The 27,523-nt window shown below is 45.5% G+C and overlaps 1 protein-coding gene across 1 annotated transcript; it reads right to left on the bottom strand.

Moving 5' to 3' along the window:
* Positions 1–6,263: 6,263 nt before the first annotated feature.
* Positions 6,264–26,825, bottom strand: LOC310696215 (putative DBH-like monooxygenase protein 2). Its single transcript, XM_083481465.1, has 13 exons — positions 26,490–26,825; positions 24,732–24,878; positions 23,633–23,794; positions 21,910–21,993; positions 20,977–21,144; positions 19,861–19,963; positions 17,923–18,089; positions 15,811–15,902; positions 14,872–14,968; positions 14,700–14,759; positions 12,957–13,087; positions 11,676–11,790; positions 6,264–8,749 (listed from the first exon to the last, which is right to left on the bottom strand). Exons 1-13 carry the CDS (start codon positions 26,769–26,771, stop codon positions 8,507–8,509), a joined length of 1,851 nt encoding a protein of 616 aa, XP_083337591.1. The 5' UTR covers positions 26,772–26,825; the 3' UTR covers positions 6,264–8,506.
* Between the last annotated feature and the right edge of the window lie 698 nt (positions 26,826–27,523).

Here is a 27,523-nt window from a genome sequence, read left to right as displayed (position 1 = left end):
GAAAGCAAAGTTTACGCAAAGTACTGAGGAACTTTTAAAGCAGATTGCAAGGAGCCAAAACAACTCATGAAGTTCAATGTAGATGATAAAAAGATAAAAAGAACACTAAACTTGATATTCATCTTGCTGGGTTCCGAAATAATTATTTTTTGGGGCAAACCACGTCCACCTGCCAGTCACCTGACACCATATACTGGCAGATTCTGTGATCTGTTGTTCAGTGCTAAGCCTTTATTGCTAATGGAAAGGATTTCTCATCTCCAATCTTAGTATTAACCACCACAGCACTAAGATTAGAGATAAGCTTCTGGCGTGCTCTTTAAAAGCCAGCAGGCAGAAGATTATTTCTGATCTTAGCGCTGTGACACTACAGTGCTAAGATCAGAGGTAAGACCTTGCTGCTGGCGTTTACTACCAAGGAACGTCTGCTTGCCCCTGGCAGTTTGAACTTTGAAACCCCTGATGTCATATGGAAGAACATCAAGGCAAAGGGAAGACCAGCTTGGCCCCCACAGCTGCAAGGTCTTTGCTTTCTCAGTCCCTCACAGAAAGAGCACTCGGCTCCAACTCTCACTGCGGACCCGAAGGGAACTGTGTCCTTGCCTCATTAATAAGTCACAGTAACTTGTGAATGTATGTGTGAGGGGTTCTCCCAGCCCAAAGGTGCGGGAGGAGCTTACAACTTGTTGTAAACTACTTTGAGAATCAGTTGATTGAAAGGTGGGGCATATATCTCCTAAATAATTAATGATAAATGATAAATAAAATGGATGTCAAAATTCTGAATTTGAAACAGGAGCATCATGACAGATAGTCTTCTCCCCTTCTCACTCCCACGTTGGATGGGATTGGGAAGACCAGTCCTCCAAAAAAGTCATTAAACGTTTGTTCTCTGCCTTCCAGATGAAATGGCCTCAGATGAAATTTTACACCCTTTGTGGAATATTTGGAATGAAGGAATTATTCTGCTAAAAATAAAATCATGACGGCTTGTTGACTACCCTGAAATATCAGAAAAGTGACTAAGGTATTGTGTTACATTTCAACGAGGCATGGGTTTTTTGCTTGGTTGCCACAGGTGCCATTTTTAGAAACAATAATTGGAGAACTCTGGTCATTTGCATTGGTCATTTGCTCATCTTCAACAAATTAAAACCTCCTCTCTAACCATTTTCAGAGTGAACAAGATTCCCTGTATCTTCCACAAGTACAGCTATCATTTCTGTGGGATCCACCATGTCTGAAGACCAGATGAATCACCTCTCTCTACCCGAAATCTTTTACCTCATTGTTTCAGGTACTCTTCATCTCTTGGGCATCATCACAAATTATCTTCATTCTAATATTATATGGAAGGGCTCGTTTCTCATTTACATTAAATGTTACTAGCCTTGCAGTTCCCCTCTTTCTGTAGTTTACAATTGGTGTGGAGATCGGATATAAGAGCACCAGGTTAATGGGCCAGACTAATGGGACAAAAAAAAAAAAAAAAAGACTGACAATCCCGGGACCGGGGGGAGGGGACGCTGGAAGAAGATTGGATTGTTTTTATTTTACTGTATTTTTTATATTATGTTTACTAGAAATGTTTTATGAATGTTGGGAAAATGTTGAAATGAAATAACTTGGCTCTTGTAAAAATTTGGCAAAAAGGTAATGGTTATGAGAAGTTGGTAAAAAAGATTTAAGTTTTAAGCTTTAAGGTCGTTTTTATAAGACAAGATGATAATAGAGTAAGGTAACGTAAAGATAAAATATTATGAATTATGGAAAGGATTTGCTGTGACAGTTATTAATTAAGATACAAGAGATGGGAAGAGGAGAAGGTCATGGAAAGAAGGTAACGGAAATTGGAGAATTTGAAACCGATGGTTTTATTTTTTCTTTTTCTTCTTATGCTTCTGTTTTTGTTTTTGTTTTGTAATTTTGTCTTTTTTCTGTGTAATTTTAATTTTGTTTTTTGTTTCAATAAATATCATTTTTTTAAAAAAAAATACAATTGGTGTGGAGAGCAGAGTAGGGAATGAGACCCTTGATGAAATTGTTTGGGATGAAATCTGGTACGCTAAGCTCTTTTCTTCTTTATTGACCCGTATTTGAGATAATTTCCTGGAAACAGTCCATAAAGGGTACTCTACACTTATGCGAACTAGCACAGATTCAGGATAGAAATATTTGGACATGTTGAAGGGGATGTGGGTGTTATTGACACAAATGCTAGGGTTGCCTCATGTGGCTACTTTTGGGCACAAATTCTTAAGGAAACTGGAATCATTATTGACCCTTCACCAGTCCTAAACCCCAAATGGTGTCTTCTCTCTATTTTCTCAGGAATTAGTGCTGACCTCTCTATAAAACCTTTGGTGATTTTCCTTTTAGTTGCAACTACACAGGTTGTAACACAGGGATGGAAGGATGTTTATGTCATTAATGTAAATTGATGGTACAGTGGAACCTTGGTGTTCAAACGTAATCCATTCCGGAAGACAGTTCGACTTCTGAAACACTCAAAAAACGAAAACTGAAAGCAGAAGCCTCAGTACAATAAAGGTAAAGGTAAAGGGAATGACCATTAAGTCCAGTTGTGGCCGACTCTGGGGTTGCGGCACTCATCTCGCTTTACTGGCCGAGGGAGCCGGCGTACAGCTTCCGGGTCATGTGGTCAGCATGACTAAGCCGCTTCACGCAAATGCCGTTTGCCTTCCCGCCAGAGCGGTACCTATTTATCTACTTGCACTTTGATGTGCTTTCAAACTGCTAGGTTGGCAGGAGCAGGGACCGAGCAACGGGAGCTCACCCTGTCACAGGGATCTGAACTGCCAAACTTCTGATCGGCAAGCCCTAGGCTCTGTGGTTTAACATACAGTGCCACCCGCATCCTCAATACAATAGGGAAACTCAAAAAGGAAGCGGCGAGGCACATTTGGCTTTGAAAAATCTTTTGAAAACCGAAGCAGTTACTTCTAGGTTTTCAGCGTTCGAAAGCCAAAACGTGTGTCAGTGGAGACGTTCGACAACCGAGGTTCCACTGTATAAGAAAACTTTGTTCTTAGCTGTCTCAGTAAAATTCAGCCATCATCTTGAGGTTTTGAAGGAGAATGCTAAACCAATGGACTTGGCTGCCACTTGGAGGACTTTTGTAACTAACATGAACAAACAACTTATGAAGCTACTTATCCCAGTGAAGGATGACTTTGTTTGGCAGTACCCATGACATATGCCTTTGTTTGACTGATTGGTCTGAGTTATGCTTCTTTCACCACTTAATTGATTGAATTCAATTAAAGCTTTTGCACTAACCATTTCCAGAGCAAACAAGATCCCATTTATCTCTTGCTGATGCAGATACCACCTTTATGGTCCACAATAGAAAGTGTCCTTTCATACTGCATCACGGTGTGGTACGCTGGTTTGACATCAGCTGATAGGAAGTGCCTACAGAGGGTGGTGAATACAACACAAGATATTATGGGCTGTCCCATGAATCCGCTGGATGAAATAGTGGAAGAACGTTGCCTCAGGAGAGTGAGGAAAATTCTCAGGGATGATTCACACCCTGGCCGGCACTTTCTTGATCTCCTGCCCTCGGGCAGAAGATATAGAAGCAGGATTAGTCGCACCAACAGGGTAGAGAACAGCTTCTATCCCTGGACTGTTAGGCTGCACAGTGAAAAGATAACAACAGGGCAACTGACTTTTGGGTTTGGTGGGTGTGCGTCAGTAAAGGAGGGGATTAAGACTAATTGAGCTGAGTGTGGGGTGCTCATGTAACCTCACTGTATACAAGTTGTAGAAATGACAATAAAGTATTTCAATTTCAATATGGGATCCACCAGGTCTGAAAACCAGATGGATCACATCACTCTATTTATAACCTTTTACTTCGTTGTTTCAGGTGCTCTTTGTATTCTGGTTTTTATCACCAATGGGCTTATTGTTGGTGTGAATGTTACCGACTGGATGAAAGGCAGAAGTCTGATGCCCAGTGATGAAATTCTGGCCAGCCTGGGGCTGTCCAACCTTTGCTTCTGCACCTCACTAATTCTGGACTATTTCATTTCACTCATCTGGAAGGAGTTCTTTAGAAAGTTTTACATGGTGCAAAAAATCACATTCACCCTCGATATTGCCGCAAGCTTTTTGAGCTTCTGGTTCACTGCCTGGCTGAGTGTTTTCTACTGCGTGAAGATTGTCAACTTCAAGCAGCCGTTTTTGCTGAGGGTGAAACTACAATTTTCTAGCCTTGTGCGTTGGTTCCTCCTTGGTTCTGTGCTGGCTTCCTGTGGAGCAACATTCCTAGTCACCTGGACTTTTAAAACAGTGTCCCAAGCATCCGACAATCTGAGCAACCAGACCTTCCTCAGCCTTCCCTCTGACTTTAACTTTACAAACAACTACAAAAAGCAAAAATTTATACTCGTGCATATGACTATGCCTTACAAACTCTTCTCCATTATTCTGGGCTGTTCTGTTCCCCTAGTGATCGTGATTGCCTCTTCTGTGCCAATTCTCAAGACTCTTTTCAGGCATGCCAAAAACCTGGAACAAAATGCAACCATTTTCCACAACCCTCGCCTGGAGGTTCATCTCAATGCAGCCAAGTCAGTGCTGTCTCTTCTTATAAGCTATACTTCCTTGTTTGTTAGCGAGATAATAATCAGAACGGAAATCTTTCCCAACTGGACTTATCAGTATTTTCTGTGTCTGATCTTTCAACTTGCTACCTTGGCGGCACAAGGTTTCATTCTGGTTGCAAGTAATCCAAAACTGAAGCAATCAGCTCTACAAATTATTTCCTGTGTGCAGCGGTAACCTTAGAAAATCCAAACACAGTTGCTGAGCTTTTGGGGGGGCAATCGTCCCCAAAACTGTTGAGCCTTTTTTGGTTGATCGGAAGTGGCGGAAGAGCAGGCTTTCGAAATTGCCATCTAGGAGGCAACAAGGAGGCTGTGTAGCGGGGAACAGATGAGATCTCAGACATTTACTATTATATTTACTATTAGCCCCACCCTGCAGACATTAGCGGAATTTTCTGGTTTATATGGCAACCCAGTGCTGATAGAAAGGCTTGTTGAGGTTTGTAGAAAAATCTGGCCATGGATGACATTGTTTGGGCATTAGGTATAGCATCATCAACACCCTTATTACTTGTGTAAGTTTGCAACTATTTAAAAAAAACTTTATTCTTTAGGTAGGAGGAATAAGGAATAATGGATAAACATATGTCTGTCTGTCATGGAAACTGTAAAGCTGGGATGGAAACAGACTCACATCACAGGAAAACAAGCCACTGTTGCTTCACTTTAACTATGCCTGTCTTTAGTTATAAAGAGACTTCAATTTCACTAATTACAAACTTGAATGGAAGGGATATATTGGGATGTAATGCTCTTGCTAAAAATTCACATGGCCAACTAGAATTGTTCCAAGATTCAAATCTCAAAGACCTGGTACAGGGTCTCACTTTGAGAGTGATATGGTAAAGCAAACCCATATCTGACTGGTTTTGCAAATAAAAAATGTGTTACACACACACACACCATTGAAAAATAAAAAGTGCATAATACAAGTGCATGGAGTAAGATAAGATTCAAACAAGAAGAAAAAGAAAAGAAATAGTACCCATGTAAAAAACAAAACAGAAAAATAACAATAAATTGTTTTGCAAATATAAAATGTGTTGTTTGCTCATGACTTTGGACAAATCACTGCTGGCTGCATTGCACATGTGAAAATGACTGAATCGTAATATGGCACAGGTTTTGGCATGAGATGAATGATCTCAGGTTTCCTCCACCATTGTTTGCTTGAGTTTCAAAGATGCTATTCTGAGTGTGAAAATGGTTATAGGTTTGGAAAATGAATCCCAAGCAGCAAACAGCTTAGCTGTAGTTCTGGAACAAGGTGGTCCCTCAACTAGGCTGACCTAAAGTTATTCTAGGGCTTTTTATATATTACCAAAAAGACTTTCAATCTGCCCCAATAGAATACTGGTAGGTGTTGAAATGTATGGAAGGCACCAGATTGGAGAAGCCTGGCCATAAACCAGTAAGTCATTTCAAAGCTCTATGAAACTAACAGTTGGAAATTTAAAGGCGACAGAAACATTGGCATGACAGAAATGTCAAGATGAAAAATTGGTTTATTTGCATCATTTCCATCATTACAAAAGAGATTTAATCAAATTAATATTTTGATACTATGTTCCTCTACCATTTAAAAATAACTAATGAGAGTTTATTAATCAGAAATTGTTTACTCGGTATAATACAAAAGTCAATTTTTGTTTATTGGATAATTAGGAATATCTACAAAGTAGACAGTGATTAGAACATATTGATTGTGTAGGCACTGGCCAGAATAGTAATTGACATGAATTTTAAGAAATGCTTAAGTAGCGAAGATTACAAGATGTAAGTCCATGGAGCAGGGAACAATTTTTTTCAAACACAAAATATCAGGGCAAATGCTTTCAATCAGGTATTTTAGCTATTATTGTCTCATTTAACCTTAGAATGTGATTGGCTTTTTTAATTAAGCAAATAAATCAGAAATGAAAATGATTCCAATGGCAATTTAAAAATAAATAGATTACTTCCAATCAAACTGCAAAATAATAATTACAATTTTTAAAAGAAAAAACCCCATATGCTTTCTATTCCAAATCATCCAAACAATCTGTGCTCAGTTTTCAAAGTCTTTCATTTCAATGAGAATCAAAGGTGTGTATATAGATCAGGGTTTCCCACACTTGGGTCTCCAGCTGTCTTTTTGGACTACAAATCCCATCATCCCTGATCGCTGGCCCTGCTGGCTATGGAGAATGGGAATTGTAGTCAAAAAACAGCTGGAGACCAAAAGTGTGGGAAGCCCTGATTTAGATGCATAACTTGCACAAATCAGGATTTCATGTACATATCTCAACGACACTACTTCAGCCTCTCGTAAATTACTGCTGGATCCCAAAGACCAGCCTGGAATGCTTACAGTGTTTCTGAAGGTGCTCAGACTTTGACTCTACTGCATCTGAAGTGGGAGAGAGTTCTATAATTGGGGGTTTGCCACCATGAAGAGGGCCAGGGAGTGTGAGATATGGAGCGTGAGATACCGTATTTTTCGCTCTATAAGACGCACCCGTCCATAAAACGCACCCAGTTTTAGAGGGGGAGAACAAGGAAAAAAAGATTCTTTCCCTCTCTGCGCAGCGCCCCTTCAGTGAAGCGGCAGGAGAAGCGGCGCCCAACCCCTCTTGCTCTCCTGGCTTCAGCAAAAGCAGCGCGAAGCCATGGAGCCCACATTCACTCCATAAGACGCACACACCTTTCCCCTTACTTTTTAGGAGGGGGGAAAGTGCGTCTTATAGAGCGAAAAATATGGTACCTTGTTTCCTCATCTGATCCAGAAGAAAGAAATTCCAGTGTTCAATCTATTATTCCCTGCCTGCCAGCATGAGATATTTAGGTTTTTTTCTGCCTCCTTCTGACCCAATTCAACAGGTAGAGAAATCTTCAAATCCCATGCTTCCTTGCAGCCAGCGATCATCATTTCCAGCGACTGAGAAGTCGGGAAAGCCTCTCTTATATCTAGCAAACCTGTTTTGTTGCTGGTTACCAGAGCTATTTTTCCAGAAAAGAAGGTGCCGGAACTCACCACGAACACCTCCCTCATTCTCTTAGAAGGGCAATGGCACCCACCTGAGAGGTGCCAGAATTGGGCTCTGGTGAGCTCTAGCTGAAAAATAGCCCTGGTAGTTACCATCATTCCCTTCTCAAAGCTAAAGGTTTTATTTTTTGCTTTGCTGAGGGTTAGGATCACCCATTATAATTATTCTTATCAGGAAGGTTTATTAAAAATAAGTCCTTTTATTTTGTTGCTGCAAAAGCTATCATCTTGCTATGGGAAACAATACAGAGGTAAACCTCTCCTGCCATACCACCAGAGTATTCTGCTTTGCTTGAGCACAAGGGGAGGAGATGCTCTAATATTCGGCGGGGGGGGGGGCTACAGGAAATTCAGGACCCTCCTTCTCCCTTCCTTGCCCCATGGTTTATCTGGGGAATTGGAGATGCTGTATCTCTACATACCCTTCAACGTTTCTCCAATGAAAATAGGGACATCCTAAGGAAAAACAGATCAAGCCAGAAATGGGACGGCTTCTGTAAATCCGGGACTGTCCCGGGAAAATAGGGAGACTTGGAGGGTCTGTCTTTACAGAGGGGGAGGCATGCGCTGTTCCTGTTAGCAGGTTAGTGTGCATTCAAAGTGATTTAAAAACAACCACCACCAGCACCCACAATTGGCCATCTTGAAATTCAAGGCGACCTGTTTGGGTTTCTCTCCAGCCCTGAGTGACTTACTCCAGCTTTGAACTTCATTCACACAGTACCAAAGGATTGTCCGGAGACAGGTGCCCATTGAGATTTAAGAAAAGAACTAGGGTAAGAGCAGCTTGAGAAGGCTTTAGCACGTGAACGACAGCCAGTAACTACTCATTGGCAACGGATGTTCAGAGTCTGCTCTGAGAAGGGGCGAGAAGCCACGTGAACGCCAGAGGGATGAAGAGCAGGCCAGCAAAAGGAAAGTTGCCCATTGGGTTGGGAGCCTTGGAGGTCACCGTGGGAGGAGTCGCCTGGTGCTTGGCTTTCCTTTCTAGCGGAGGTGCAGGCGGGGATCTGGAAATATCCTTGCAGGGCTCTGGTTCAAGCTCAACAATGTCTCGGACAAAACCAGTCTCATTTCTCACCACCTCCTGGGGGTCAAGAAAGAAAGAAAACTTTAAGGATCTACACCTATTTTTTTGCTGTAGTTGTGAGGTTGGTACTACTTCTCCCTTGGAGAGATAAGACATACCGTATTTTTCACGCTATAGGACTCACCCGGCCATAGGACACACCTTGTTTTAGAGGGGGAGAACAAGAAAAAAATAATCTCCCCCTCTCTGCTCAGCGCCCCTTCAGCGAAGTGGCAGGAGAAACGGAGCCCCTTCCATTTCTCCTCTCGCTTCGCTGAAGGGGCGCTGCGCAGAGAGGGGGAGATTTTTTTTCCTTGTTCTCCCCCTCTAAAACAAGGTGCATTCTGTGCATTCAAGGTGCGTTCAACCGAAGCCTCTGGAGCGCAGCGGGAGTTCCCCCACTGCTTCCCCCCACCGCCAGCCTCAAAGACCAGGTTGGGGAGCAGCGCAAAGGCTGCGCGCAGCCTTCCCGCTGCCCCCCAAGCTTATGGGGCTGGCGGTGGGGGGAAGCGCTGCTTTCCCCCACCACCAGCCTCAAAGATCCCTGAAGCCTCAAAGATCTGGGAACTCGTGCTGCGCTCCGAAGGCTTCAGGCGGCCATCCCTCTCGCTCTGACCCCTCTAGCTCTCCAGGCTTCAGCGAAAGCAGAGCAAAGCCTCTGGAGCGCGGGGGAAGCTCTCCCTCTGCGCTTTGGAGGCTTCGCGTTGCTATCGCTGAAGCCAGGGAACCTGCATTCGTTCCATAGGACGCACACACATTTCCCCTTAATTTTTGGAGGGGGAAAAGTGCATCCTATAGAGCGAAAAATATGGTAGTTTGAAATGGAAAATGATGAGGGACGGTTTCCCTCGGGAGGTGGTGGACTCTCCTTGCTTGGAAGTTTTTAAGCAGAGGTTGACTTGCAGTTGCAAAGCACAGCACTTGCTGTCCTCTCTAATTAAATCTCCCTTTGTGTAAAGATTTTCAAAAGGGATACATGACAAATCTGAAGAATCATGAATTGTGCAGGATGTTTATGTTAGCCAGATTTAATATGTTTCGCTCGATGATAGTGAGAGGATAGTGAGACGCTCTCCGAGAATCAGAGCGTCTCTGCAAATGTAGTAAACAGGAACCTGATACTTTGGAGCATATTTCCTTTTCTTGTGATTTTGGCATTTATGCCAGAAGACAATTATTAGAGGCCTTACAACTCAATAGGCTGATTTCTACGCTACCACCGGTTCAGGACCTGCTTTTGTACAGTAATGATCAAATTACTTTAATAGTGGCTGAATTTCTGTGTGCTGTCCATGTAGAAAGACTGGGCCATTATAAAGGGATTTAGTGGTTGTATTGTATTATTTATGCAAATTGATTTTCTTTGTAGTTAAAGATCTGACTGGGACAAACCTTGTTGCGTTGATCTTGTATTTTGCACAATTTGTTTGATAATGTGTGGTTTGCTATGCCTAATAAAGGATATTTGGGGTGGGGGGGGGAGCAGAGGTTGGTCATGGATGCTTTAGCTGAAATTCCAGCTCTACAATTCTATGATTCTATGGTAGGTTGAAAAACGAGCTGTTAAAGGAACAAGCTCCAGGGACTATTTCACAGTTCTGTTCTCCCACCCACCACAAATCTACCATATTTTTCGCTCTATAAGACACACCAGACCACAAGAGGCACCTGGTTTTGGGAGGAGGAAAACAGAAAAAAAAATATTCTGAATCTCAGAAGCCAGAACAGCAAGAGGGATCACTGTGCAGTGAAAGCAGCAATCCCTCTTGCTGTTCTGGCTTCTGGGATAGCTGCGCAGCCTGCATTCGCTCCATAAGACGCACACACATTTCCCCTTACTTTTTAGGAGGGAAAAAGTGAGTCTTATAGAGCAAAAAATACGGTAGTTTCAGGTAAGGCTGTGCAGTTGTAGCAACAACTGAACAACACTGAGGTTCTTGGACCCCCCCAGCCGCCCACCCACCCTAAAAATCAGCTTGGGAGGGTTGGGGCACCCTATGGAGCAGATTTGGGGAGGATGGGTGGGTGAGAGAGGAAAAGCAAGTCCCACTGTGTGAGTGGAACTCCACTCATGCACTGCTGGACACCTCCCAAAGATGTTGATTTGCGCTCTTGTGTGAGGGTAGGGGAGCTTTAAGCCTTTAAAAGGTAAAGGTAAAGGGACCCCCTGACTGTTAGGTCCAGTCGTGGCCGACTCTGGGGTTGCGGCGCTCATCTCACTTTATTGGCCGAGGGAGCTGGCGTACAGCTTCAGGGTCATGTGGCCAGCATGACTAAGCCGCTTCTGGCGAACCAGAGCAGCGCACGGAAACGCCGTTTACCTTCCCACCAGAGCGGTACCTATTTATCTACTTGCACTTTGATGTGCTTTCAAACTGCTAGGTTGGCAGGAGCAGGGACCGAGCAACGGGAGCTCACCCCGTCGCGGGGATTCAAACTGCCAACCTTCTGACCGGCAAGCCCTAGGCTCTGTGATTCTAAATATTACACGGGGCCTGTGTCTGGAGTTTGCCTTGGAAAAACTTCTCATTTACTTCATCAGGAGCTTTCCCCCCTGTGGAAATTGCAGTTGTGAGGGGACCACTGGTTAAACCACCTCTATTTCCCCCAGCGTAGGGTTCTGATCTAGATCAAACCCTCTTGCATTAGCCATTCCTTTAATCCCGCCTCACCCCACACTTAAAGACACAGCTCCTTCACCAACATAATGTGTCATTTGTTCTTTATGGGTCGGTGTCAGACTCGGGACTTGAATGAACCAAGAGCAGGACCTGATCCTAGGAGCAGAAGGGTGTAAGACTCAGCCTATGCTGCCACCATCAAGCCCTGGCCAAAGGAGGGAACTGCAAGGAAACCAGAGAAACTTTGGGTCCCCTTTCTGATTTTTCCAGCTGATGGAATACCAACCAAATACAAAACGAATTGCCCCCCAAACCTTGCTTACATCAATTGTTTTGATGACCACAATCTGATCGGCCTCCTTGCAAGCCTTCTCTGCTTTCTTGATGGTCTCTTGGTCCCATTCCACCAAGTTTATAGCCATCATTCCTTCCATTGCACTGGAGGGGAGAAATTGAGGAGGAACACAGGAAAAGAAGATTAATGCTTCACAGGGGCTGTGCCATAGGAAGTTGGCAGCATGGAAAGAGAAGCTGACCTTGGAAGAATGAAGACGTATGGGCCTTCCGAAGGAGGATGAATGTGGTTTCAGCTTTAAACACACATTCTCTACCTGGGAAGGCAACCAATGGGTGGCTCAAACTTCTTCCATCACACTTCAGAACAGGGATGAGTGGCTAACCTTTTTTTTTGGCTTGACAATGACCCAAATTACCTCAGGCAACCCTCCAGGGGGCTCATGCTTGTATTGAGTGTGGATAATCTACACAGCCGCCTTCCCAAGGCAGTTACACCCAGGGGCACACAGCCACCCCGATCTCTGTGGATAAGCTGATGAGGGAGATTACCACCCGTTCCCCACACCATCACATGACAGATCTGATGAATGAGGGTGGGCCCAATTCAAAGTGCTGCTAATGACCTATAAAGCCTTAAACGTCTCAGAACCGCAATACCTCAAGGGCCGCCTCTTTCCACATGAACCTACCCAAACCCTGAGATCATCTTCTGAGGCCCTCCTTCGTGTGCCTCCTCCTTGAGAGGTCAGGAGGGTGGCAACACGAGAACGGGCCTTCTCTGTGGTGGCTCCCCGCCTGTGGAATGCTCTCCCCAGGGAAGTTCGCCTGGCGCCTTCATTATACACCTTTAGGCACCAGGCAAAAATGTTCTTTTTTAACCAGGTTGACCTGACTGACATCCCATACCCTTTCAAAATGTGGCTATTTTGGGGTGTGTGTGTATTATTGGGTTATTGTTCTTATTTTGATTTTATATACTGCGATCTTTTCTGTGAACCGCCCTTAGACCTCCAGGTATAGGGCAATATATAAATTCAATAAATAAAACAAGTAAAAAGCCCTATCAGGGTGGTGGGGGCTGTGCCCTATTTTTTTTTTACTTTTTGGACACCGCTGCCAAAATGGATTGGATTGCACCCCCCAAAAAAAATTCACTTAAGGAGGCCTGTTTAGCCCCCACAAAAAACCGTGGATTGGCAACCGCTGCCTTAGAACGGTGTGCCTGTCTCCATCCTGCGACACGATTGCGGATCGGATGCTGTCTGCGTCCTGCCGTGGCATTCAGGCGTCTTCTCAGAAACACTCACTCTGCTGCCTCTTGGCCCAGCTTATGGGCCACCTGTTGAATGTCTGGGTATCCCATGCAGCTGGAGATGTTGTTTCGAGGATAGTAGAAGAGGAAGGCCAGGCACATTTCGTTCAGAGTACTTGGTCCGCCCTGAGGGAAAACAAAGGCCACATTCATTTAAGATGCAAGAGTTTTGAAAAACCAGAAGCTTTTCTATTAGGAATTTTAGGTGCAAAGGAGGGACGTGGGTTGTGCTGTGGGTTAAACCACAGAGCCTAGGACATGCCAATCAGAAGGTCGGCGGTTCGAATCCCCGCAATGGGGTGAGCTCCCGTTGTTTGGTCCCTGCTCCTGCCAACCTTGCAGTTCGAAAGCACGTCAAAGTGCAAGTAGATAAATAGGTACCGCTCCAGTGGGAAGGTAAACGGCGTTTCCGTGCGCTGCTCTGGTTCGCCAGAAGCGGCTTAGTCATGCTGGCCACGTGACCTGGAAGCTGTACGCCGGCTCCCTCGGCCAATAAAGCGAGATGAGCGCCGCAACCCCAGAGTTGGCGACGACTGGACCTAATGGACAGGGGTCCCTTTACCTTTTATAACAAAGGAGCAGGAAAGACTATTTACGCACGTGAGGACAGCAGCGCGGATACTTTTGGCCCAGAGACAGAAAGAAGACAAAGTGCCGACCAGATGGCTGATAAAGATGATGGATTTACGCCAAAATGGCAAAATCACATCAGAAGATCAGAAATCAAGAAGATAGTAATTTTACTAAGGAATGGGAAAAATTTATACGTTACCTCGGAGAACATTGTAAACAACTAAAAACTTTGGCAGGACTGTAACAACACTTGTAATGTAACAAGAACTATGGGGAATTAGGGAATTTTAAGAAAATGGAGAATCTTGTAAGATGCCATTGAAAAAGGAATCCACGTCAATGGAATCCACGGAGGGACAGAGGGATGTCCAAGGCTTCAGGGAATTCTTTATGTGTATGATTATGATTTGAAGACAAATGTAGATTGCAAAAACCAATTAAAAAATTCTAAAAAGAGAGAGAGAGGGTTTTGGCCGCAGTGCAACAGCATCTCTTGCTGGCTCCAGGACTCAGCACAGCCAGAGTCAGGACAGTGCTGTGCAGGAAGAATAGCAGACAGGCACTACAGTCCCGTGCCTTTGCAGAGTAGGATTCCCCCCCCCCCCCTGGCACGTGGGAATCAGTAAGAGATTTGTGGGACTCCCAACCCACCATATCATGTTCACAAATCCACATCTCACCCCTTGTTCTGCGGACTCTGCCCCATATCTCATCCCCCAACTCCCCTGATACTGGCCTGTGCTTTCCCCTCCTTCCACCACACCCGAAAACCTTTGGTGGCCCTGCAAGCTGTTACTAAAATATTTGGATATTCTGGGGACAGCAAGATTGGATTTAGCAAAAGTTGCCCTCTCCTGAAACCACCTTCCTCCTAATGCTTAGGTCATGGGTAGGCAAACTAAGGCCTGGGGGCTGGATCCGGCCCAATCACCTTCTAAATCCGGCCCTCGGATGGTCTGGGAATCAGCATGTTTTTACATGCGTAGAATGTGTCCTTTTATTTAAATGCATCTCTGGGTTATTTGTGGGGCATAGGAATCTGTTCATTCTCCCCTCCAAAAAAATATAGTCTGGCCCCCCACAAGGTCTGAGGGACAGTGGACCGGCTCCCTGCTGAAAATGTTTGCTGACCCCTGGCTTAGGTGGTTTTCAGTCAAGGACTTACGAAGGTCAGCCCTGTCCGGTCTTTGGTTTGATAGTGACATTCCACCAGGAACTCATCTCCCTGTAAAACACAAGAGGACGCGGGGTCAAACCTATAGCAGCAAAGGGTCGCTGCTGAAAGTGGCTTCTTACCACCAAAGTGTGGTCCAAAGGGAAACACTGAGATGACGTACTGATTTGAAAATGACCTCCTCCTTCATGCCTCTGGTCTCCTGGAGATTGAAATCGTACTTGTTGTCTTCACAAATGACAGTCAGCTGCTCTCCATTCCTGGGAGTGGGGTGGGAGTGTGGAGACAAAGAAACAGAAGAGACAGGCAAACTTGAGATGCCGCTGAGAGAAAACTGTAACTGGGATGCAACCAGGACCTGATCTAATGCCTTCCTGACAAACAATTCTAAGAGCTAATATTACTAAGTGAAATGACATCTATTGGTTGTGTTTCAGTCTTCAGTATGAACAGTGAACTGAGTTTTCTGGCTGCGTCCCTGTCCCCCACACACTGAGCATCTTGGGCTTGCCAATCAGAAGATCAGCGGTTCGAATCCCTGCAATGGGGTGAGGTCCCGTTGCTCTATCCCAGCTCCTGCCAACCCAGCAGTTTGAAAGCATGCCAGTGCAAGTAGATAAATAGGTACCACTGCGGCAGGAAGGTAAACGCCGTTTCCGTGCGCTCTGGTTTCTGTCATGGTTGCGCCAGAAATGGTTTAGTCATGCTGGCTACATGACCCAGAAAGCTGTCTGTGGACAAATGCCTTTGACTGGACTTAACTGTCCAGGGGTCCTTTACCTTTACACACCATGAGTACACAGGCCTCCACTTGTTGCAGAATAATGGGGGTGCTTTCATTTGAAAACTGGGAGTGATCCATGCTATACCTCTTTTCCCCGCAATGTCTAGGCCTCTAGGGCAATAGTGTCTCACACTGAATGTAAACAAACTGTGAAAAGGCTATGAACGGATACTGGAGATGCTATATGTAACTTTCCTTGCTTATTTGTTTGTTTTGTATCACAAACAATTTTTAAAAAATAAAAACAAATTAATAGAAGTAAAAAAAACCACACACCCAAAAAATAGTGTGGCCCACATAAACACTGGCTTTTCTTACCGGTACTGGACTCCTCTCACTCCCAACCCAGCCAAGTGGGTATGCAGCAGGTAACCAAAGACGTGCATATCAGGCACTGGAACTCCATTCATCTGCAATCCAAAAACGGGAGGAAAAGGCCCATGAATGGCATCTGGCCCAGGGGCGGAGGAAGAGGGGGTCCGTGGGTATGGGCCACCTTTGGTGTCACCACTGAAGGGGGTGACAAAATGCCGGGTGGCACTCACCGCGGCGTCTGCAGCGCACCTGTGCCACGCATCTCTCCTGGGAGAGACACCCGCGCGCAGGCTCCCCACTCCCCAAACGGTCTGCCCTCTACCTCCCCCCCAGCTGTAGGGCGGCTGTGTGGGAGGAGGCAGGCAGACCCCGGAGGCCCTGCAAATGCGCCCTGTCCCTATGGGCAGCTCGCCCCGCCCATGGGCGCACCGCCCCAGGCGCCGGAACGGTTTCCTCCGCCGCTGATCTGGCCACTATGCTTTGAACGCTTTCCCCGGCAAACATCTCAGGAAATCATCAGACATCTATGGAATGTTCTGGCAGCCAAATTTCAGCACCAGAACAGCCATGCTGGCAATTTGCTGCTTATTAGCTACAGCAGTGGTTTTCAACCAGTGTGTCGTGGCACCATGGGATGCCATGAATGCCCCTCTTTCCTTCCCTCCCTCCTCTGATGCCCTCTGGTGTCTCTGGCTCCCAAAAGCTTGTTTGTTGCAGCAGCCTTGACTATGGGCAAATGGTGCCTCTGGGAGGCATCACTCTTTGAGGTGGGGCAGTTCATAGACCAGGGGCGGCAGCAGTGGCTTCCTGGAGGACATCCAAAGAGAGGGGAGAGGAGGCTGAGGGAACACTCCACAAGGGAGAGTGTTTGAAAAAGGGTGAGAGGCTGCCCGCTCTGCGGCCAAGGGGTGACATAACTAGGCTCCTGAGCCCCACAGGAGTGCTGCAGAAAGAAACTGGTTGGTTAAGGGAGCCGCGGACTCAAAAAGGTTGAAAACCTCTGAGCTACAGGGTCAACCCAAGACATCTGGTTGCCTGAGGTGAGGAACAAGATGGCGTCCGTCCCTGTCACCCTGCTAGATACTGGCAGTTGAATCATATTTCAATACCGACAATGGATGAGGTTCTGTACTGCACCAGAGAACGAAAGGGTAGCTAAGGGAGTGGATGCATGCAGCAGCTCTTTCCAAGAAACTCCTGGGGACAGCCAGGCGGTTCAGGGGGAAGAACCGCATGGTTGCCACTGTTCCCCACCCTCAACACCCCTGCTCTGTGGTGGTCACTTCACTGTGCCTAATGGAAGCCGGCTGCTCTTGGGCCAACGCACAGCCTATTTGCCATCTCTCTCTCTCTCTCTCTCTCTCTCAATAAAAGCAGGCCCTGCTTTTAACAGTCAGCCATGCAGGAATTTAGCAGATAAAATTTTCTTTCTTTCTTTTTTTTTAAAAAGATATTTATTAAAGTTTCAGCATATTACAAAAATAAGAGAAAAAAGTAAAAGAAAAGAATAATAAAAAAAGAAAATACAAAGTAAAAACAGTTAAAAACAAATCAGTCTTTCCATATCTTATCTTTCATTTGCTTGTTTCCCTGACCTCCTCAGATAAAATTTTCATCGATCTCCGTTCCAAGGAAAGCGCCACCCGTTTAATTCTCGTGAGTTAGGCAGGCTACATAAAAGATGCAGGAGCAAGGCCTGGAGAACAACACTGGCAACCCCACACAAAAAACTCAATAATTTGGCCTAGCGTCAATTTCTCTCCACAGTGAGGAACAAGCACTTCTTGCCTGCAGTTGCCACTGCAAGACATTTTTACAGCTGGAGGCTGAGCCCTGTCTCCATCCCTACTGCTAGGGCAGCCCCGTTCCCTGCGGTTCCCCTGCTCAGCCCGTTAGCCCCCATGGCTGCTTTCTGCTGGGGAAATGTGCATGTGTTTCCCATGGAACGGGGAGTCTGACCTTAACCCTGAGCTGCTCTTTGTAGAGCTTTTATATAGAACACAAAAAGAGCATGTCTTTGAAATAGTAACCTGAATATGAAGTATCAACGCTCAGTGCTAGCATTCGTTACTGAACTGGGGCGGGGGAAGGGCTGTGGAATACTCCGGAACTTACATCATCAAACTGACTGGTATTGCAGACACCGTAGGACATGAAGGACTCGGCTCCAGGGGGGAGGAAATGGATTGGAAATGTGAAGAATCCTGTCTGCAGAACCCCCATGTCATAAGGACGCAGCTCCGTAGTATAATAGAGTCGTATCCCTGAGTTGTCAATCAAGCCTTAGGAAAGAAAACCCGTAGGTGAGCAACTGGTTCTGTATAAGTTTCCGCGCAACTGAAAATATGGTTTGTTCACACTTCACCTTGTTCCATGCCTAGAAAATCACGAGTCCAAACTGTTTTCTGCTTTCTAGGCATGGGTCTGAGCGGTTTTGCCTTTGCCCTGCTGCTTTCCCCCAGAAATCCTGTTCTGTGGAGAACTCAATTGCTGTTTGCTCTGATTTAGCGCTAAACCACTGGTTTTCCCAGAGGAAAGCAGTGGGGCAAACAGAAGAGTGGATAAGCCCGTGGTGAGAGGCCACTTTACCACGTGAGTGAAAATTTTGGGGGCTTCCGATAATCACGATAGTATACATCTACTTGTACATTCAAAAGGGACACGGGTGGCGCTGTGGGTTAAACCACAGAGCCTAGGACTTGCCGATCAGAAGGTCGGCGGTTCGAATCCCCGTGACGGAGTGAGCTCCCGTTGCTCGGTCCCTGCTCCTGCCAACCTAGCAGTTTAAAAGCACATCAAAGTGCAAGTAGATAAATAGGTACTGCTCCAGCGGGAAGGTAAACGGCGTTTCTGTGCGCTGCTCTGGTTCGCCAGAAGCGGCTTAGTCATGCTGGCCACATGACCCGAAAGCTGTATGCCAGCTCCCTTGGCCAATAAAGTGAGATGAGCGCCGCAACCCCAGAGTCGGTCATGACTGGACCTAATGGTCAGGGGTCCCTTTACCTTTACCTTACTTGTACATTCAACAAGGACAACAAACAGACAAACAGGACGTCAGCTTAATGTCCTACTTGCAAACTTCCAGAGGCATCTGGCTGCTAAACATTGCTGGCGTAGATGGACCCTCAGTTCTTACCAGTGTGACACATGGGGCCTACCTCACCACTATCCTGCTAAATTCCTCATAGTGATAAATATTTACTAAAGGACATGAAGAAATATGAATATTTATAGAAGCGCCAACTCCAGAAGCATTTCCCAAGTACAGTTGTATCTTGGAAGTCGAACGGAATCAGTTCAACTTCCAAAACGTTCAAAAACCAAGTTGCAGCTTCTGATTGGCTGCAAGAAGCTCCTACAGCCATTCAGAAGCCACAGAAGCCCTCTTGGACGTTCAGGGTCCAAAAGAACGTTCTCAAACCGGAACAATCACTTCGGGGTTTGCGGCATTTGGGAGCCAAAACGTCCGAGTTCCAGGGCGTTTGGGATCCAAGGTACGACTGTATCAGTGCTTCTGCTGACCATAATCTCCCATTGTCCAGGTCTCCTGGTGCTCAACAGCAGTTGCCCTAACATTTCTCCACAGACACTTCTAATCCAGTAGGACACACAATCACACACACACACAAAAATGGCCTCCAAATGCAGAAGCTGGCCCTCCTGTGTCCATCACTCTTTATATGTCTAGGGCTGCCATACTCTGGCTCTCCTTTCCTCTGCAAAGGAAACATCAATTGGAATTAAGGAACCCTGAGACATGTAGTTCTTGAGGCGCACATCTGTCATACTACAACTCCTGGAGCTTTCAGTACAAGTTCTCCCACCCCTGAGATCCTCAGATAAATTTCATAAACATCCTCAACCATCACCTACAATTTAGCCTCAATCTCCCCCCTCCTGGAAATAGGCCAGAAGCCTATGCTGTAGTCCCTTAGTCCCCGTCCCCCCCCAGTAAAGCATGCCCAATTTCTCTCCCCATGCTCTGGCCCTGTTCCCTGCCCCTCATCAACACATCACCTCCTCTTACGCAATCAATATGTGTGCTTTGCTCACCTGGAATTCCATTAAAATTGCTGTAGTGGACTTCTAACCGGATCCACTGGGGATCAATTGGCGTACCTAAGGAGATTCCAGTTTCATCTGGGAACATGTAGCTCTAGTTGGTTGGTGGGGGAGAAGAAAAACAGCTATTAAAAAAATCAGTTGACTGTTGCGTCCCCTGTTCCCTTGGCTTCTGAGCTTGGTGTTGCACAGAAGTCAGTAATATTACAAATTCAGTGAGGCAGCAGTCCTAAACCCATTTACCTGTGAGTAAGTCCATACCCTCCAACATTTCTCCAAAGAAAATAGGGGTGTCCTATTTACTACTACTAATATTACTACTACTACGATTACTACTACTACTACTAATACCTCATCCATCTGATTGGGTTGCCCCAGCCACTCTGGATGGCTTCCAAAATATATAAAAACATAATAAAACATTAAACATCAATTTAACCTTAGGGGGCGGAACCTTCCCTATACAGGACTGCCTTCATATGTCTTCTAAAGGTTACTTATCTCCTTGGCTTGGGGGGGGGGGGGGTCACATAACTCCATACCCTCCAACGTTTCTCTGATGAAGATAGGTCCCTAAGGGAAAGTGGGACATTCTGGAATCAGATCAGAAACCGGGAAGGCTTCTATAAATCCAGGACTGTCCCTGGAAAATAGGGACACTTGGAGGGTCTGTAAGTCTCATTTAATTCAATGGGACTTACTGTTGGGTGGACACATAAGGCCGTAAAACCTCTGGCAGGGATCAATAGAGATCCCATCTTCTAGACCACATATTTAAAACAGTCGTATGGCACCAGTGAATGGTAGCTTGTTAAGGGAGCTGAAAGTTTTTAGGAAGGCCCTTTATTCAGAAAGCTACAAACCCCAGCCCATTATCTAGATTGGACCAGACACCTTTGCTGAGCTTCCCATTCACTTCAGTGGCACATGCTCAGGAAAATTTAGCCCTGGGGAATTGAACCCAGAAATAATGAAACCCTGGAACCGATTAAAAAAAACACCACAGCACCAAAACTCTCTCAGAGATCAGTTTTGAACTTCACTGCAGTAGTTTGACCACAGGTGAAAAAGCAGTTCTCATGGCCTGGGAAGTTCCCACATACTCACCCCTCCTCCTACAGCCCAGCCCACGACAATCTGGGAGCACAGGGCAAAATCAGGATCAGCCCCGTAGCAGTCGCTGACCCCAGTCGGCAGCACACTGGCATTGCCGCACGCATAAACCAGGATGTGGTGCACCATGGTTTCGTTTCGAGGTGTGATCATGGCCTCAAACTATAGACAGAGGAAACAAAGAAGGAAAAACAGTGACTACTTCATTAACCGGGATCGCTTCTGTAAATCCAGGGTAAAAGGTAAAGGTGACTATGGGGTTGCGGCGCTCATCTCACTTTCAGGCCAAAGGAGCCAGCATTTGCCCACAGACAGCTTTCCGGGTCATGTGGCCAGCATGACTAAACCCCTTCTGACGCAACGGAACACTGTGACGGAAACCAAAGCGCACAGAAAAACCATTTACCTTCCTGCCACAGCGGTACCTGTTTATCTACTTGCACTAGTGTGCTTTCAAACCGCTAGGTTGGCAGGAGCTGGGGCAGAGCAACAGGAGCTCACTCCACAGCAGGGATTTGAACCGTCGGCCTTCTGATCGGCAAGCCCAAGAGGCTTAGTGGTTTAGACCACAGTGCCACCTTTTACCTTTTTAATCCAGGGCTGTCCCTGGAAAACAGGGGCACTTGTGGGCAGGGGGTGGGGGTCTGTGATCCCAAGTGCTGAAGAAGAAGAAATGTAAATAAAATATGAATTACGTATGTGCATTGGAGTTATCAAACAACAGCAAAAGTTTATCGAGTGGTCCCTGGGGGAATTTTCAAGTGAATTTAAATTCCTCCCCCCTTCATTGGATGGAGTGCATCATTTGTCAGTGTTAATGTGACACCCCCTCCACCATCACCCAATCCCATCATTTTCTCCTCCTACAAAATGGCTTACAGTGAGGTCTTTGGCTGAAGCCGTTCTATGCTTCTTTCCCCCAGTTACCTTGTAGATGTGATGTTTTTCCTTGACTATTGGCAACGGTATGAAAGTGCAGGCGTAGGTGGTGTCATCCTCTGGGATAGGGAACTGCAAAACAAAGTCAAAACAATGCTGAGCGTTGTAGGGTTGCCAGCTCCTGGAATTTTCTGTGACAATAAAAAAGTGGAAGCTGGCCCTAACATGAGGTAAAGGTAAAGGGACCCCTGACCATTAGGTCCAGTCGTGACTGACTCTGGGGTTGCGGTGCTCATCTCACTTTATTGGCCGAGGGAGCCAGCGTACAGCTTCCAGGTCATGTGGCCAGCACGACTAAGCTGCTTCTGGCGAACCAGAGCAGCTCAGTGTCAACCTTTTAAAAGAAAAGCGAGGACCACCATACTGGACAGGAGGGTAGCAATATTGTTCAACACAGAGAGACGAGTTCTTGCATATTCATAATGCTCAGGTACATGAGTACACCAGTTTTTAAATTAAAAAGGAAGCTCAAGTTTGATGCTGACATCCTACTATGGTATCCTGCCATTAAGAGTTTGATCATGAGAATACTTGATTTCCTTTGAGCAAATGACTACAGTGGTACCTCGGGTTAAGAACTTAATTTGTTCTGGAGGTCCATTCTTAACCTGAAACTGTTCTTAACCTGAAGTACCACTTTAGCTAATGGGGCCTCCCACTGCCACCGCGCCACCACGTGATTTCTGTTCTCATCCTGAAGCAAAGTTCTTAACCCAAGGTACTATTTCTGGGTTAGCAGAGTCTGTAACCTGAAGCGTCTGTAACCTGAAGCATGTGTAACCTGAGGTACCACTGTATTCTTGAATCCACTGCGCTAGCAGGATGCAACAATGCTCATCTTCTGGGTCAGTGGTAGATCAGTCTCCCCACCCACCAGAATACATTGGGTTGTATTCAATCGTTGTAATACTCAGATGAGATAGGGCTGCCATACGTCTGGGAAATGTCTGGGAAAATCTGCTGGATGGATATTGTTCTCCTTTTCTCTCTCTTTCTATCTCTCTGTTCTGGTGTTCTGTTTTCTGAATTCTTAGTGTTAAGGTTTAGCAGCACATCCTCTGAAACTGTTCCACTATAAAATCAGGAGGTTTTCTAACTCAGACATTTAGGTTAAAAATGTTACCTTGCCAGAAATGGTTCGGGGAAATTGCTGCTACAGAAAAAACTTACTCATCAGTTTGAATTTTTAAAAAAGTTTTGCAAATAGGTTTAATGTTGTTGGACAACATTTATTGCTAAGAAGGCTCTAGGGGAAGATGAGTGCCTAACTCTCTTAAAGTCGAGCAACTGAATTTCCCTTGATTTAAGCAAAATAGAACAGCGCGAGAAAAGAAAGAAAAAATGTTGCAGAGGGTGATTTGAACAGTGAAGGAAGGAGCTTTGTTGGGTACAATCAGCCACTCTTCTGAAATGGTTAAAATGAGTTTAATAGCGTGGAAGAAACCAATGTCAATATATTTATTGGCAATACAATATTATTATTTGTCTAAGTGATTTGCAAATTTGTATTTTTACTTCAAGCTGCAGTAATACGTACGCTGAAAAGCAAACAGTGAAAAATATACGCCCGTGTCAATAACACGGTCACTAGTTTGAATAAATGAATGAAATCTGTCTTAATGGGAAACACTGAGACTTTTTGATGCTGAATGGAAATATCCAACAAGATCCATGCACTTTGCTGTAAGGCAGCTAGGGAGGTACTACTCACATCGTTGAGCTTCAGGTCATACACCTTGTAGACACTGGGTGAGTGCAATTCATCTTCAGTTGACAGCAGCATCAAGAAAAGAGATTTGTGGATTATTCTCCCTTTGAAGAAGTCAATTGTGTCGTCCGTACCATAGCCAGTAATCAGTCGTAGTGTGTCACCCTGTGCAGGGAAAAGTTAAAAGAAAAATCTTCCCTCCATTATCATATTGTTGCAGGTAAGCTGGCAACTAAAAGAATAGATGCGGAACCTTACAAAAGGACAATCCGAGTGTACTCTCCCCGCCCTGACCACACCAAAAAGACTGATACTGATGAATTGTAAAAATTAAAAATGCAGCTCCCTTCTACAATCGGATTGAAGACTTATCCAAACTCGCAACATATGAACAACTTGCATATAAACACAAACTTGACATGGACAAATTCAATGGCATTTGGAATCCATTCTTACAAATGCTGTAATAGGTTAAGATCTGGGGAAGTACAATAACAACTTTGTAAAATATACAGTTTTGGGGTTTTCCTCCCTCCCCCCATTATTTTCCCTTTTCCACGGGTGCTGTTTCTCTCTTTTTCTCTCCTTTATTTACATTTCACCATGTGTAGTGCACATATAATTATGTACTTTTTGCATTTTCAATAAAGATGTTAAAAAAAGAAGAGAAAGAAAGTAAAATCCTCTCATTTGCTATATTTCTGGTGGGATTTGCCTAACCAGCACCACCAGTGGAAGTGCTGCAAAAAGACTTCTGCTTGCACAACAGGGCTTGCTTCTCTCCTCCCTCTCCACCCCCCAGAACAGCCTGGGGGGGGGGCAGAGAGGGGAAGATGTGGTGTCATTCCATTCCCCCCCCCCCAGAGACCCACCCAACCTAGGAACCTCATGTTACAAACCTTTTCCTCTAAGTACCGTTGCATTAATATTTTAGTTGTGTGGGTTTTTTTAAGTGCCACTGATTTTATTGGGAGTGCAAAGCACCCACTTCAGCCTCTTGCATTTTAGCAAACGAGACTTTTAAAAGTGCTAGGACACGATCCGCTCTAAAGCCCACTAGACTTTGATGTGAACTGTAGCTGGATATGGCTGCTTTGGTTACCGTGATGTCCAGGTCATGCTCATCGCAGGTATGGAAATATCGCCTGAATGCCATGGTTGTGGTTGTCTCATCCTGGGTCAAGGACAGCAGCTCATAGTCTTGGCTTTCGTCCTCCAAGACAGTTTCTTCATCTACACCATGCCAGTCCTGAGTGAAACAGGGAGAACAAACTTTTGGAAACACAGGAAGTCAAAAGAGCCAGTGTGGTCTGGTGGATTTCAACTGGGGACGCCTGCATTCAAATTCCTCATCAGCAACACATTTTTTGGGGGATAGCCTTTGACCACCAATGTGCATGTCCATGCTAATTCCAAATCCACCTCATCTTTTCTTCTGGGGCACAATGTGTTGCCATCCCTAGCCAGTGGCGTAGCATGGGTTGTCAGCACCCGGGGCAAGGCAAGTAATTTGTGCCCCCTAGCCCGTGGATTTGCACCCCCTAACCCGTGGATTTGCGCACCCTAACCCTAACCCCCAGATGTTGCGCCCGGTGCGGCTGCCCCCCCCTGCCCCCCCCACGCTACGCTACTGTCCCTAGCTGAGAGGCATACTGTATCTTCTTTAAAAGTATTTCTAAACTACGGAATACTTTAAGAAATTCTGAGCAGTGTTCAAAAGATGCAGGAAAACAACGATAAAAACAGAGCTAAAAACAGGACTCCAGGAAAACCTGTCTGAAGCCAGTAATTAATGCTTTGTGTGTGGCAGAGTAAGGGGCATTCTAAAGGGCAGCAGCAATAGTGAAAAATGGCCGTTTTCAGATCACTACTTTATGACAATGCATAGGGTGCTGGGCCAGGAGTAAAATATGGAGGCTATGGAAGTAAGAAAAATGTCTACCAAACTCATCTGAAGCACTGTACAGACAACCTTCCCTGTTCCAAGAGCTAGTCAATCTGTATATCCATGCTCTGGAACATCTATGTACGTATACCATTTTACTGCAATACAAACAAGCCACTACAGATAGGACATATGTATTACCCAAACGCAAGGCTGTTGAATGGAGGCAGCTCAGACATTCAGGGCCAGTTTTCAAGTGCAGGTGCTGACCTTTAAAGCCCTAAACAGCCTCAGCCCTGAAGGAGCGTCTCCACCCCAATCATTCAGCCCGGACACTGAGGTCCAGCTCTGAGGGCCTTCTAGCAGTTCCCTCACTGCGAGAAGTGAAACTACAGGGGACAAGGCAGAGGGTCTTCTCGGTAGTGGCACCCGCCCTGTGGAATGTCCTTTCAGGCGATGTCAAAGAGTTAAAACACCTATATGATTTTTTGTAGAGATCTGAAGGCAGCCCTGTTTTGAGAAGCTTATAATGTTTGTTGCTGCTGCTGCTGCTGCTGCTGTTTTTCCTGTATTTTTGTTGGAAGCTGCCCAGAGTGGTTGGGGCAACCCAGTCAGATGGGCAGGGCTTAATTATCCCCATCTCCATCCTCATCATAGCATGCTCGGACAGCACAGGTTGCACACTCCATTTTCTAGTGGTACACCATCCCTTTATTTTCAGCTGGGCAGCAAAGTGTGGCCCCACCACAAGCTGAACTGACGTTCAATGGGTCTGTTATGTTAGGGAGCCTACACAACAGAGACTACAATACCTCTGGAAGCACAGGTTCTATCTTGGCCCCATGAAATCATCACCTCTAGATCCATTTGTAACTTCCGTCAAAATCAAAGCAGCCTCCCTCTCCCTGCCCCGGTATGTGCAGATACAAACTCCTCGTAAAGAGGAAGCAACAGCTCATATTATTTTCATCTTACTGAGAAATAGACACTGCCATCAGGAAGGACCCCGCCAATCACAAAGTCTGCCCTGGTCATCTCTCCGTGAACAGTGAAGCCAAAAGCCACCCATCCCGTTGTCTTGGCTTCCAGCTCAAAAGTCATCAAGCTGCTACTGTCTTCATGGTCCCACCGCAGGAAGATCTGGTGTGTGGGGTCGAGGAACGCCGAGAAACGCAGTGGAGGAACCGGGGAATGGCTGGAGCAGAGGCACAAGGTGGACAAGAGGAACAGCAGACTTTTCATACATGGGTGGCTCATCCTCTTGGGAGCAGAGAGCACCCTTTCTTCTCTCGCTCTCTCAGTGAGATCTCCCTCAAGCTAGCTAGCACCTTATACTGTGGAGACCCGGTTTATATGAAAAGCTGGGACTTGCTGGGACCAGTGCCAGAGAGGAAGGGCAATGGTTTTTATTCTCCGTATCAGATTCAGAAGGTGGGATAAGTGCATTATTTTACATAATGCTATGGCACCCTTCCCAATGGATATTTGTTGCTGCTGCTATTACCCCTTCCCCCTTTTTGCAGGTGGTGGTGGGGGGTTCCTTGCACAGGCATTGTGCAAAACGTATAAAGCACCTTCTGAAAGTATTTGATTGTGTACAGCTCTAGTGACTGCAGAGGTAGCTGAGCTATCCCTGGATCATGACCACATACCTGCTTTCTTTGTTTTGTAGGTTTTCTATTGGAAACATAGAAACTGTTCTTTCATGGCATATCTTCACTCTATGAAGTATATGTCAGTACAGCTACTCAAGACAACAACATATTAATATATGTATTATACATATTAATATATGCATTATACATATTAATTATAATATGAACTGGAGAAAAAATCTTCTGCCATTCTCTTGCCTTTGGCTGAAGGAAGAGGGGCAGTAAGCACCACCAAAGGATGCAAAGCTTCCAAGATTTGAATTTTAAGGTAAAGGGACCCCTGACCATTAGGTCCAGTCGTGACCGACTCTGGGGTTGTGGCGCTCATCTCGCTTTATTGGCCGAGGGAGCCGG

Source organism: Podarcis liolepis (genome assembly GCF_965112155.1).
Source record: "Podarcis liolepis genome assembly, chromosome: 17".
Classification (NCBI taxonomy): domain Eukaryota; kingdom Metazoa; phylum Chordata; class Lepidosauria; order Squamata; family Lacertidae; genus Podarcis; species Podarcis liolepis.
Note: the sequence above shows the minus strand (reverse complement) of the source record. Positions and strands in the feature narration are given on the sequence as shown.